Raw genomic sequence first — 15,413 nt, forward strand, 5'->3', positions numbered from 1 at the left:
ATATGACTTTTTCACTGAGATGTTTAAGGACTCACTTTTATTTTTCACTGAAATACTAAACAATAATATTTAAAGATGAAAATAACAGCAAAAAAGTAAACATACAAAATGCTTAATTTTAGATAATTCTTGTACATACCAATGTACTTGAAACATGAAAGAATACTAGAAACCTAATCAGATAAACTAGTATTTAAAAGGTGATAAGGACAATGAAAAGAAAGCAAAAGAAAAAAATCAATGCAACAGAAAATGTGATCCTTTACTGCTTTTGAATGGGTTTAAAAAGCTGACAAATATGAAACACAAGACAAATATTTTCCCATGACCTAAAGGAGAATAATCATTATTCCTTAAAACATCATTACCACTTTAATTGAAAAGCTAGAATGAATCCATCCTTTAAATGCATATTTATGGTAACTTCCTGTGAGTAAAGTCCATCCATCAGCACATATATAGTTCAAGTTAAAATATGTTACATAATATTTAAAGTAGTTTTCTGTTGTGTATTTAACTCTGTTGCACTCGTAGAACAGAAAAATAACTAAAATATTGTACCCCCCTGCATTTCACAGAACTGTAGATATTTCATTTATAAAGACACTAATTGTCATTATAATTGCCAGATTTGGTAAAAATCAGATAACGTATTTCCAATGTTGTAATTTCCATTATTATCTGTGTATATTTCCAATGTAGTATATTACAGTAAAACACACTGGGTTCCGGCACACCAATTAGCCTGAGTCAATTATATTTTATCTTTGCTTTTTCTCAATAATTGTATTCCCCAGCCATTATTTTTTCTGTATTAAGTGGAGTGTTGTCTTACTGAATTTCTTTGCCATTTGCCCACAATTTAACATACCTTAATTGACTTTCCATTATAGTATATTATCACTTTTTAACATATCCATTAGAAGTACTAAAAAATGGAAGACTACATGAATAAAACATAATGGAAACAACCAATAAATACTGTATATAGATAGAAGCAGCCTGAACATAATATTCTCCTAAGATACTCTGTGGCAGTTAACAAAGAACATTCAAAGAATGCCTGCCTGAGACTATTAGCAGAAAGAAAGAGAGTGTGAGAAAGATTCCTGAGAGAGGAAGGGTTGGATTGCCACTTTAAGAGTGCAGATAGCAGTGTACATTTTGAAAGATTGGAGGTTTCAGGGACAATCAGAGGGAGCGCTAGCCAAGTTTCTATTTTATAACAATAGGCTCTCCCTAAAGAGAAAGCTTTTTCAGTATTCTGAGGAAAAGATGTGGGCAAGCTAATCTGCCTGTTAGACATCGACTAAATAACCATATAAGTAGATTCAGAGAAGCTTATTATTGTAGTTGCTTATCTGATATATTGTGTTATTTCTGTGTTATCACTCCTTTGTGTTTAGATTTTTAATAAAACTAAGCAATTTTGTACATTTTTGTCTTCTTGCAAATGTTTTCAGATGTTGCTTGATTATAAATGATTGCAAATTTTTATTGCAAAAACACATGTTCAAGAAGAAAAAAAATAAAGATGAATGTTGTTGGTTATGTGTGGGAGTGTGTATGGTTTTCTGTATACAGTGTGTTATATAATACTTTGTGTTGTATTTTACTAGTGTTGACCTGGTCACCATCTCTCTCCATGTAGGTGAATAAGTTACTCCAGTGTGAAGACATGCCCAGTTAGGGCAGCAAGATATGCGTGTTTTGTGTTTTCTTTTTCATACTTATATTGATTTTATTTTCTAAATTTGAAAGTTTGATCCCATTTTGATCACAAGCTACTAAATATTGTAAACAATTATGATTTATTGTTTGAATAACTCAGATTATAACCATACCTAGCTTGCACAAGCTTATTTTGGTATTAATCAAGGAAACTGTCAGAACCCCAAAAGAAACTGCAGGAAATTTTGATGGCTGTCAGTCAAAAAAGGTTTACAAGGACATTTCTTATTCTTTGAGGCACACCAAAATCACCATTAAAGCTATGTTGTCCAAATGGAGTTTTGGACAGTAGTTGATCTTCTCAGTATTGCCTTACCTAGCAAAATAACTCTAAGAGCAAATTATAAAATTTATCATGGAGACACAATGAAATCTTAAAACATATCTAGACTCCCAAAGGCTATTTTTGTCTTGGCAAAGGACAGTGTTCTAAATTTAAATCCATGGCAGAATTAGAAGGTGAAAAACAGTGGTCACTAATGAAAAATGAGTGCTTACGTCTTGTTTGGAAAAGATGCACCAGGATGATCTTTAAATGTTCCGGAAAACGATTCTATGGGTAGACAACCCATAAGTGAGACAAACAGTTTTCCTCAAATATTTACAAAGGTCTGTGTGGTAAAGGAGTTTCACGTGAAGATGTCCAGTGAATATTCCTCCACAGCACTGTGACAGACTGATAAGTAAATACAGTAAACGACTGCAATTATTGCATCTCTGGACAGTGTAACTATTATTTAGGCCAAAGAAGAAATTATAACAGTTATGCAGCAATGTAGTGGTCTTTCAGGTACAAATATTTTTCAGAACACAATAAATAGAGATGTTTCTCAAAGCAACTGACCATCTGCCCATGGGTTTCTACTCCAAATGGATTAATTATCTTTATTTAAATGGCATAAATATTATTTTAAAAATTTAAATTGTTTGTGTAATTAAAGAGTATCCTAATTTTGTACCAAAAGTTAATGTACTTCTGCTTTATAATGATCTCTTGGTACAACAAGACCTGCTAATTATCACTTAGGGAATTCATTTATCGTAAATGAACACGTAAACATGTTTTCTTGTTTCATGATACCTTTCATTGAGTTAAACATATTTCAAGTGAACACATTACAGTGGTTTGTAATCATATTATACATTTCTTTTTATTAGATGGTGTTCAATAGTTTAAACTTAAAAATAATAGTTCTTACAACAATATATTCAGAGCATAGTTTAATGTATAGGTTTTGATCAAGGCAGTAAATATTGCAGTAAGGAGTGACATATTGAATGAATAGTGATACAGTTTCCAAAAAAAGAATACAGTCTGAACATTATACATAAAATCCAGATTATTTAGTAAAAACATTAGTTATCACTGATAAGAAAATAATCATAATTAAATGGCAGAATGGTAAATGTAAAGTGAAAGTTTTTCTCTTGGTATATAATTAAGATACTATCCTATTCTGCAGAAACTTGAAAGTGCATTCCATGGTTTGTAAAACACCTTGAACTCTATTTGCATGTCAGTTTTATGTAATTTATCTAACACAATGCAGATGGGCGGCACGGTGGTGCAGTGGGTAGCGCTGCTGCCTCGCAGTTGGGAGACCTGGGGACCTGGGTTCGCTTCCCGGGTCCTCCCTATGTGGAATTTGCATGTTCTCCCCGTGTCTGCGTGGGTTTCCTCCGGGTGCTCCGGTTTCCTCCCAAAGACATGCTGGTTAGGTGGACTGGCGATTCTAAATTGGCCCTAGTGTGTGCTTGGTGTGTGGGTGTGTTTCTGTGTGTCCTGCGGTGGGTTAGCACCCAGCCCAAGATTGGTTCCTGCCTTGTGCGCTGGGATTGGCTCCAGCAGACCCCCGTGACCCTGTGTTTGGATTCAGCGGGTTGGAAAATGGATGGATGGATGGACAATGCAGATGTTTTAAATTAAGCTGCATGTCATCAGGGCCGGATTTATATGAAAAGAGGCCCTAGGCTATTCCACTTGTGAGGCCCTTTCACCTTCCATTTTTAAGTTTGTAAATTACATGAGAGATAATAAAATACGTAATACGCATTGATCTTAACCAATACATTTTTATGTTTGTTTATTAGTCATATGCGTAGAATTTCTCCTTATTTTCGGTTCAGTGTTTTAGTGTTCACTGTTTTTAGAATAGTGTAATTTTAATTTTGCTAACAATTTGAATGTAGGCCCCTCTTGATCTTGAGGCCCTAGGATGAAGCCTAGTTAGCCTATAGGAAAATCCGGCCCTGCATGTCATGTTCTTTGATATAAATTTTCTACTTGTACAAAAGCTTAAGACAATTAAGATACATAAATGCTGTCTCACTGTAGAACACTTACTTTCTCTATCAAGTGCTTCACATTGTTGGTGTGACAATACATAACTCTGCATGAACAGTCAAATCTAGAAGCAAGGCTTTTAGAAATCACCACGCTCTGTCCTTACAATATTCATAGCTTAGGTAACTACATGGAGAAGAATTTAATTGACTTAGTGTGTAAAACTATCATTTACGAGCCGCTAAATTTAACTTAAAATAATTCCAGTGTGATGATCATTTTCATTAATGGTTTCCTAAGAGAAATTAGAATGACAAAACCAACGAAACCCTGGTGTAATTATTCTTTATATATCATCTGTAATATACATATTGATGCAGCCATTATATGGTATCTTCCAGTTAATCTGTCTGTAGTTGACTTGAAAGTTCCTTTGTAAACACCCTGATCATGCAAACTCAAGTCCTCTATGTATTTTTACAATATACAAGAGTTAATTAAAATTAAAATACAGCCCTGTGTTTAGAAAATATATGTAAGTCAGTCTAGCCCATATTTACAGTGTATACTTTATATTACAGATTTTTAGAACATTTAAATCAAGAAAATTAAGCAGACACCTTTTTTAAAATAATATAAAAATATACTACACTTTTCTATTAGGTGTGTTTGGTGTGCATCTTTTATAATATTGAGACATTGTTTAAATAACATTGGAAAATGTTTAAATGAATAGTGAGTAATTATTGAAAACCAAAATCACAATTGCAAATGATAAAATCTTAAGTAGTGACATCATATTAATGGAATCCACACCACTCTTAATATTTACGGTTCCATCCAGTTTGAGACAAGAGGTTGTTGTAACTGAGGTACAACATTCTTGGAGGCAATCAGTTGATGAAGATGTGCAGCCAGTTGTTGTACTTTGACATGAATTACTGCAAGCAGCGCTCCAGATAGTGTTGGTGCCAGTACCTTTCTTTTTCAACTAATGGAATGAGAAAGAGAACACATTTCATCATTATGGCTTAGGTAAGGTGAAACAATAAACTATTAATCCAGTTTTACTCTTCACTGAACAATCATAAAAATAGCAGTTGCCCAGCTACCTAAATTGAAATGTAGCACCTTTCACTTTCTCTAAAGAGTTATGGTTTTCAGATTCATGTAATAATTTAAAATTTTGTAAGTGGTGACAAGTTAAATCATATAGTATACTTTTTTTAGCTTTTTTTATTATCTTTAGGAATGTAAGTGCTATTTCATTGCATTGTAAAAACAAAAATGTCTTTTATTGAAAACATGACTGTGAAAAATATTGATCTTGAAAATTATGAAAAAATATAACATAGTTTGCAGATTAAAATTTTTATCAAGAAGTGAAGTATGCATGCATATCATTTTCATGGTTTTAAATGTAAACTGATTGAATCTATAAAAGGCAAAATACTTTAAGGTTTCTGCTGATTAATATCTGTTTTATTCAGTTTATAATCTAGCCTACATAAATTTGTAACTGCTACAAGTGCACAGGAAGCTGCCCTGTAAATTATGTTCATGTTCAAGTGTATGGTTATGTGTGTATGTTACAGGTAAAGCCCGAAAATTGGATAATTTATCGAGTAGGCCTGGGTAAAGCTGGAATAACGTATGACTTTCAAACTTTACCTGGGCAATCTCTTTGGATAATGTAAGCTTTACGCAGGTAATGCTAGGTTTATCCAATTTCTGGCTTTAGCCATAACATATATAGTACAATGAAACTCTTACTTGCATGTCTCCTCAAAATAGTGACAGTAATACAATAGCATCAAAAGACACACAGAAATATATACATATATATATATAGAATGCTTCATACAGATATTTAGAGGGATATCTGATATACAGTATATGTGTGCAAGAAAACTATTCGTATTGCACACATTATTTCTTATTATGTAATTATATTTGTTATTACAATATGACAAGAATACATGCAGTATTTTTATTATGCCTGGCTGCTCGGTAATCAGCAAATACTAGCAATTTAGACTAATTTGAAGTACAATTTTATTCATCTGGAATAGCAGTTTGTACATTTAGTGAAAAAAAAACCCCAATAAAAACCTATACCTCATGCATCAACAGGGAGTTCAACAGAAAAAATGGAGAAATGTAAGTTACAACTGTAGCTGCAGCACCTGCTATCTACATCAATAAATGCATATATTTTGATATACATAGTATTGTTGTTTTTTCTATAAACAGTAAATTCACTGTCTAAACCTACTATCATTGTGTAGTGTTTTGGTAAGCTAAATGTTATCATCAAAGTTATGCGTACAAGAGGCAATCCTGTGCAAACAGTCAGACCAGAAGAAAGCATTGGGCTGGAGGATATAACCATCATCTTGGAGGAACCTGCAAACTCTGTGCAGCTCTTCACTGGGTTTCAAGTGCTAGAAGGTAACAAGTCCACCTATTGCGACCACAATACTTTAAGTCAAAAAAAGATTCTGAAGCTGTGAAACATTTAGCTGATTTACTATTGATTGACTTTTTGCTAAATAGTACTCTTGTATTTCAGTACCACAGCCATACAGTGTTGAAGTTTCCCCTTCTGAGTAATTCCAAGAAGTTACTAGAAATGAACTGGCTAACATCACCTATCATTATAAATGATACTGCTAGTTTATTTTTCATTTCGGGCAGCACTGGAAGCAAATCATTTAACAACCCTGAATGGTAGTCCATTGTAAGGCATACCAGCCATATGTGACCAGCATGGGCATCTACACTAATGACAATAAAATGTTCATAATTTAATATTAATTATTTACTTGGATCACAAAGGTTTGAAAACAAATAAGAATAGCAACTGAAAGTCAAGTTGAGGTCAATAAATTAATGCAAATGGTTGTATTTAAGCAAAAACAGGAATCACATACAGGAGAACCTGAATTTGGAATCCTTCAACATAGCTGCATTCAACAAGGGGCCTTTCCTTTAGCTCATAAATATTGTTCTGACAAGACGTTACTGTGTCCCTTTGCACTAAAATAACAAGGCATGACAGATAGCATCATTTGAGACATGCACATTAGTGGCACAGCAAAAGGAAAGTGCAATGCAGCACAACAATGTTTTCACCAAGGTGGCACAAAAAACACTAAACAAAACTAACCTAGAAAATCAAACAAAGTGAAAAATACTCATTCTGAGCCAATTTAGCATTAACCTAACATGCAAATCCTTGGGACAATTGTAGTACAGTACTCTGATTACAGAAAGCAAGAAAAATAAAACAAATATCAAGAGAAAATATGAATGTCACTCCTACAGTGTCTGGGTCAATACTTGAACCCAGATTCTGCTGTGGCACAGCCGCGCTAACCACTGAACCCCCTTACTACTCAGTGTTAAAGCCAAATTTCCAAATTAAACTTGGATGTACAACACATGTAAAATTTCTTACTTTATAAGGGTTTGTTAATTCTCGTGTTCGAAATCACTTTAGTAGGGTACTGTTTTTTTTTTCAATGTCACTTCTTTATGTAGGACTATGTATGTATATAGAATTCTTCTATAATTCAGACTGAAATAAAGTGGCAGCAGAAAACAAATGGATATTAGTAATTTGCTAAACCAACCCCTGTTCCTTAATATTTCCCTATGCCTTATTTGATGAAAAACATTGCGTATAAAAAAGGTATTTATTACATTTTCCTCATATGACCACTCTGGAAACAGATAAGTAACCATGGAAAGAATCTTGATGAAAAAGTCTGTCACACAATTCAGTACAGTACTGCACAATATGTAAACTGCAGCCTATGTGCTCATTTACTCATTCTTGCCAATTTAACATTACACTTCATTTCTACTATATAACTCTGCTCTGTGAAGGCAATACTAGTCAAGTTTGCAATGTAGTGTGCTCACCTACCAGCTTTGACTTATCTCTTAAACTTTATAAACACGTAACTAGAAGGTGTTTATTGAAGTATTAAGGCACTTACTTCACAGTAGTTATACCCAACTGCGCAAGATTGAGAACTCGTTTGTCCTTTGTAGCATGTTTCTCCAGTACATGTGAATAAGTGACACATCTTTCCCTATGAGTAAAATAAATCAATCAGTAAACAAAACATTTAGGAAGCAGCATACAACATTGCACAATATATAATATATAGAAAAAGATTAAATATTTTACTAGCAGCAAAAACATCAGCAACTGCAGACATGATTGCAAACTCCTTTATTCCAGGCTTTTTGTATTTTTGAGATAAGAATTACAATAATACACAATATCATTAATGCTTACTTATATCTTGTTGTTCCCCTTGTCATACATTAAACCTTCCCCTCTTTTTTTCCCCAGTAAATTAAATATTAGAAAGCTGCATAATGAAATGGTCTAAGATCTATATTCTTGCCTAAATTCTTCTTGACATAACTGTCAAGGTTGAAAAAGAAAGAATTCTACATTTTTTGGAGCAGTTGCACAAAACTTTTGTTAAGTAAATTTAATTTTTTTCCCCGTTTATATTGTATAAAGCTTATCATACCATTTGCAAGGTAGAGGGTGAAATATTAGATTAGATGACTAGCTTGCAGTGCAACAGAGGTCAGTACATTAGGGTAAGTGTCCGGGAAGGTTCAGAAAATGGCAGTTAGAGTCTCCAAAAGCATAGCTAAAACAAATTGCAAGGCGAGCGTAAAGTCAAAACATATGGCCAAGGGAGAATAATGTTTGGTGGTACCTCTCACTGGTAACATCTGGTCATGAGAAACATTTAGATGGTCAAACTTAGGTGTGTGAAGTGTGCAATTTTAATTTGTGAAAGTAAAGGATTTTACTAAATGTTTCTGCACTTTTGATAATATAATAGAAAACCTGTTTGAAACATTTTTAAACTATTAAGCTTTTCAGTTATATTGCCGTTTGCCTAACTTCTCTTAGAAGGATGACCTTATTCTAGTATACAGTCCTGGGCTTAGAATGTAGTATTATGTATCTCTCTATGTAAGCTAATACAGTATAACCTAATATTCCATATATGGACACATTTGTATTAGATTAACATGTTATCAACCAAATGCTAAATATTATCTTATATATTCATAACTCTAAAGCCTTTGTCTGGCATAGGACTGTCAGCACACCCGTGATTACAATACAAGGTGCATGGTGTGCTCCAAAGACATCTTAGTTAAATAAATTTCCTATATAGTGCTAGAATCTGAAGAACCTTTTTATTAAAAGGCAGGCAGTGTGGCACAGTGGTTAACGTTTTGGACTTCAGACCATGAGGTTGTGGATTCAAATCCCCCCCACTGATACTGTGTGACCCTGAGCAAGTCAGTTCACCTGCCTGTGCTGCAATTGGAAAAACAAACGAAACATAACCAATTGTATCTCAAATGTTTTTAGTACTAGGGTGTTGTACCGTGTTAGCCATTATGAATGTAGTGAAAAGTCAAGCTAAATGACACCTTTTATTGCCTAACTAAAAAGATTACAATATGCAAGCTTTCGAGGCAACTCAGGCCCCTTCTTCAGGCAAGATGTCAAGATGATTACATTTTGCGTGAAGAAGGGGCCTGAGTTGGCTCAAAAGCTTGCACATTGTAATCTTTTTAGTTAGCCAATAAAAGGTGTCATTTTGCTTGAATTTTCACTATCTAAAATGTTGTAAGTCACTTTGTATAAAAGTGCTGGCCAAATGAATAAATGTAATATAAGTGCTGAAGTGGAGGTTGGGATTTTTTTCCCTAACAGTTCCAAAGTAATTTTCATTAGGTAGCTTTCTGACACTTTTCAGCATTGACTCTAGTCTTTCATAACACTACTGCAGTTGACGTTGATGCCAAGTGTGCAAGGAGCTGCTGAGTTCTGAATATGAGTGAACATAAATTAAGTTGTACCTAAGAAGGAGAATTGAGTGATTTATGGGCAAAGGGTATTAAAGAATTTAAAGAATGAATTTAAGTTAGCTATCACAACAAAACAGAGTGAGGAACTCTCAGACAGCACTGTTTTGCTGCCCCTGACACAGCTGCCCACACCATAAATATCTTCAGAAAATTAAGGAGGAAGTTCTTGGTTGTACTGGGACCTCATTGATTTGCAGGTATCATGTGTTGAAAGAGGCAGCGTAATAGTGACTTTGCACTTTTTGAAGGCATTCGGTAGCTTGTAATAGGTCGTTAGTATAAGTAAACTGAAAAAAAAAACAAAAACAAGGGGACTGCACTGAATGAATTTTAAATTAAAAAAATATACAGTACTGTGCAAAAGTTTGAGGCAGGTGTGAAAAAATGCTGTAAACAAAGAATGCTTTCAAAAGTGGAAATGTTAATCATTTATATTCATCAAGCAACAAAATGCAGTGAATGAACAAAAGAGAAATCTAAATCAAATCAATATTTGTTGTGACCACCCTTTGCCTTCAAAACAGCATCAATTCTTCTAGGTACACTTGCGCACAGTTTTTGAAGGAACTCAGCTGGTAGGTTGTTCCAGACATCTTGGAGAACTAACCACAGATCTTCTGTGGATGTAGGCTTCCTCACATCCTTCCGTCTCTTCATGTAATCCCAGACACACGAGATGATGTTGAGTTCAGGGCTCTGTGGGGGCCATACCATCACTTCCAGGACTTCTTGTTCTTCTTTACGCTGAAGATAGTTCTTAATGACTTTGGCTGTATGTTTGGGGTCATTGTCCTGCTGCAGAATAAATTTGGGGCCAATCATACGCCTCCCTGATGGTAGTGCATGATGGATAAGTATCTGCCTGTATCTCAGCATTGAGAACACCATTAATCCTGACCAAATCTCCAACTCCATTTGCAGAAATGCAGCCCCAAACGTTCAAGGAACCTCCACCATGCTTCACTGTTGCCTGCAGACACTCATTATTGTACCGCTCTCCAGCCCTTCGATGAACAAACTGCCTTCTGCTACAGCCAAATACAGTATTTCAAATTTTGACTCATCAGTCCAGAGCACCTGCTGCCATTTTTCTGCACCTCAGTTCCTATGTTTTCGTGCATACTTGAGTCGCTTGGCCCAGTTTCCATGTCGGAGGTATGAATTTTTGGCTGCAACTCTTCCATGAAGACCACTTCTGGCCAGACTTCTCCGGACAGTAGATGGGTGTACCTGGGTCCCACTGGTTTCTGCCAGTTCTGAGCTGATGGCACTGCTGGACATCTTCCGATTTCGAAGGGTGATAAGCTTGATGTGTCTTTCATCTGCTGCACTAAGTTTCCTTGGCCGACCACTGCGTCTACGATCCTCAATGTTGCCCGTTTCTTTGTGCTTCTTCAAAAGAGCTTGAACAGCACATCTTGAAACCCCAGTCTGCTTTGAAATCTTTGTCTGGGAGAGACCTTGCTGATGCAGTATAACTACCTTGTGTCTTGTTGCTGTGCTCAATCTTGCCATGACATGAAACTGTCTTCCACAACCTCACCTTGGTAGCAGAGTTTGGCTGTTCCTCACCCAGTTTTAAGCCTCCTACACAGCTGTTTCTGTTTCAGTTAATGACTGTGTTTCAACCTACGTGTGACATTGATGATCACTAGCACCTGTTTGGTATAATTGGTTGATCATACATCTGACTAGAATCCTACAAAATCCTTGACTTTGTGCAAGTGTGCCTATAAGAATTGATGCTGGTTTGAAGGCAAAAGGTAGTAACACCAAATGTTGATTTGATTTAGATTTTTCTTTTGTTTGCTCACTTTGCATTCTGTAAATTGATAACAATAAACAATCATTATTTATATTTCTGAAAGCATTCTTTGTTTACAGCATTTTTTCACACCTGCCTAAAACTTTTACACAGTACTGTATATTTGGAAGATCTGTTTTATACGTCTAGCACATATTGAATAATAATAATAAGAGAGATATATTCTGTTTTCAGGATTCTAAGGGCAATCTGTTTAGTAGATTTTGAAATCATATGAAGTATATTCCTTCATTTGTAGATCTGTTTAGTAAGAACAACTTTGGTCATTAAAGGGGGTCTTTTAGGTGTATTAGAAAACACAAAATCTCTAGCTTGCAGGTAATGATACTTGCATGCCTCCCAGTGCTTATTTAATTGCATTACATTGTTTTCTATATATATTACAAGTCTCTAATGGTTTTGATATTTTGTTTGTGCCAGAAATTAAATTTCGTATATTTTAATGAAGGGGGACAGCTAGAAATTCTGGTGGTGCCAAACCATTTTAGTAAGAAGTATCTTAACTCCATTTACATTTTTATTATAAAGTGCCCAACTAATTACAATGGAGCTAACTGTGCCACCCATCTTGGATTGGTTGAAATCTAAGTGATCAATGTAGACCTAAGCATTAACGTTTGCAGTGCACCATCAATTCGAATGTATTTTGTAATATAATGAAATAGAATGCATTAGATAGATAGATAGATAGATAGATAGATAGATAGATAGATAGATAGATAGATAGATAGATAGATAGATAGATAGATAGATAGATAGATAGATAGATACTTTATTAATCCCAAGGGGAAATTCACATATTACATTTGTAACTTCAACAGATGGTGCCTCACAAACATTTTGTGTCTGATTGGTGGCAGAAGTGCAGTCAGTGTGGTGTAATGTTTAAGGCTTTGGACCTCAAACTCTGAGGTTGTGAGTTCAAATCCCACTGTTGACACTGTGTGACCACGAGCAAGTCATTTCACCTGCCTTTGCTCCAATTGGAAAACAAGAAGAAATGTAACCAATTGTATCTGAATGTTGTAAGTCACCTTGGATAAAGGAGTCAGCCAAATAAGTAAATGTAACTTTTTTGGAATAAAATTCATTGCTACAAATTTTTGTAGTGTTCCATCTGTTGGAATGAAAAAAGCAATGCACAAGTCTCTGATTTTGTTTGGGGTTCTTCTCACCAATACATGGGATAATTGGAAGGATACTATTTAAGAATCTTCAGGACAATAAAATATTTCCTTGAAAAGTCTTTATGTACATAATAAATAGGTGAATTTGTAATGCAAACGTTTAAGCTGAAAGTCTAAATGAAACACTTGACAAATAGTATATAGTTGAAACATTGTGTCTTTAACTCCCCTTTCTATTTTTTTCATTCTTTGCCTTTTACAGAGACACCCAAACATACTGTAAATCAATGCCTGTCAGCTTAAATGTCTACTGACATTACCAGATGTCACAACAGACCACAGTGTTCTCATAAATCACTTCAAACAATGAATGGGTCTTAAATTGGTTTCAGTCTCATTTAAAAGGAAGGAAAATATTTGTTAGTTGTGGTGATTGTAGTTCGGGATCCATAATATTGTATATGGTGTACCGCAAGGACCTTTTCAGGGAACTCTGTTATTTTCAATTGACATGCTCTCTTGTTAGGCCAGATTATAAGGTGAACAAGTGTTATGCTGCTGACACATGGCTTTACTTATCTATAGCACCAGCTAACCCTGAAGGTTTGGGCCCTCTGGTCCAATGACTTACTTTTATTTCTGAATGGTAGTAGTAATTTCCACAAACTAAATAAAAACGGAGGTCTTAGTAAACAATTTAGGCATAGCCATGGACTCTGACCTAAAGTTCAAATTGCACATTAACCATATTACTAGGGCTGTATTTTTTCATTTAAGAAACATTGAAAAAGCTAGACCTTAAATGACATTGCAAGATGGTGAGAAATTAACTCACACTTTTGTTTTCATTTGACTAGATTACTGTAATGAACTCCTAACAAGACTACCTAAGTAAGAATCTCAAGAGAATCTCAGCAAGAATCTCAACCAGAAAAAGAAAATTTGAACACATCTGACAGAGATGGGAGTAGATTCATACCTGGTGGCATGGATTATGGACTATCTTACAGACAGACCTCAGTATGTGCGTCTCAGGAACTGCAGGTCTGACATTGTGGTCAGCAACACAGGAGCGCCACAGGGGACTGTACTTTCTCCGGTCCTGTTCAGCCTATAGGCCTATACATCAGACTTCCAATACAACTCGGAGTCCTGCCACGTGCAAAAGTTCGCTGACGACACTGCTGTCATGGGCTGCATCAGGAGTGGGCAGGAGGAGGAGTATAGGGACCTCATCAAGGACTTTGTTAAATGGTGCAACTCAAACCACCTACATATGAACACCAGCAAAACCAAGGAGCTGGTGGTGGATTTTAGGAGACCCAGGCCCCTCATGGACCCCGTGATCATCAGAGGTGACTGTGTGCAGAGGGTACAGACCTACAAATACCTGGGAGTGCAGCTGGATGATAAATTGGACTGGACTGCCAATACTGATGCTCTGTGCAAGAGAGGACAGAGCCGGCTTTACTTCCTTAGAAGACTGGTGTCCTTCAACATCTGCAATAAGATGCTGCAGATGTTCTATCAGACAGTTGTGGCGAGCGCCCTCTTCTACGTGGTGGTGTGCTGGGGAGGCAGCATAAAGAAGAAGGACGCCTCACGCCTAGACAAACTGGTGAGGAAGGCAGGCTCTATTGTAGGCATGGAGCTGGACAGTTTGCCATCTGTGGCAGAGCGACGGGCACTGAGCAGGCTCCTGTCAATCATGGAGAATCCACTGCATCTACTAAACAGTATCATCTCCAGACAGAAGAGCAGCTTCAGCAACAGACTGCTGTCACTGTCCTGCTCCACTGACAGATTGAGGAGATCGTTCCTCCCCCAAACTATGTGACTCTTCAATTCCACCCGGGGGGTAAACGTTAACATTATTCAAAGTTATTGTCTGTTTTTACCTGCATTTTTTTTTAATCACTCTTTAATTTAATATTGTTTCCTTATCAGTATGCTGCTGCTGGAGTATGTGAATTTTCCCTTGGGATTAATTAAGTATCTATCTATCTATCTATCTATCTATCTATCTATCTATCTATCTATCTATCTATCTATCTATCTATCTATCTATCTATCTATCTATCTATCTATCTATCTATCTATCTATCTATCTATCTATCTATCTATCTATCTCACCCATTTTAGCACCATTACATTGGTCAACCGTATTCTTTAGAATTGATGTTAAAATACTATTAAATGTATATACATATTCTTACTCCTTCCTATATTTTGGAGTACCTTCCCCCTAAATTACCAGTTCTAACCTTTCACCTTCTAATAGTGGTTTGCTATTGGGGGGGTAAACGTTAATATTTAACATTATATCTATCTATCTATCTATCTATCTATCTATCTATCTATCTATCTATCTATCTATCTATCTATCTATCTATCTATCTATCTATCTATCTATCTATCTATCTACATAGTTATTGTCTGTTTTTTCACCTGTATTATTATCATTCTTTAATTTAATATTATTTATTGTATCAGTATGCTGCTGCTGAAGAATGTGAATTTCCCA

The 15,413-nt window shown here is 35.5% G+C and overlaps 1 protein-coding gene across 2 annotated transcripts in view; it reads right to left on the minus strand.

Annotated features, from left to right (window-relative positions):
- Positions 1-4,406: 4,406 nt before the first annotated feature.
- The window catches only part of LOC114665246 (mucin-5AC), a 47,317-nt gene continuing 36,310 nt past the window's right edge, over positions 4,407-15,413 (minus strand). For both annotated transcript variants that reach the window (XM_028819697.2, XM_051919103.1), the window contains exons 8-9: positions 8,020-8,115; positions 4,407-5,006 (exon numbers count right to left, since the gene is read on the minus strand). In XM_028819697.2, coding sequence (XP_028675530.1) covers positions 4,740-5,006; positions 8,020-8,115 — 363 coding nt within the window. In that variant the 3' untranslated portion in view covers positions 4,407-4,739. The remainder of the gene's footprint in view (positions 5,007-8,019; positions 8,116-15,413) is intronic.

This window comes from Erpetoichthys calabaricus, chromosome 14 (genome assembly GCF_900747795.2).
Source record: "Erpetoichthys calabaricus chromosome 14, fErpCal1.3, whole genome shotgun sequence".
Lineage (NCBI taxonomy): Eukaryota > Metazoa > Chordata > Cladistia > Polypteriformes > Polypteridae > Erpetoichthys > Erpetoichthys calabaricus.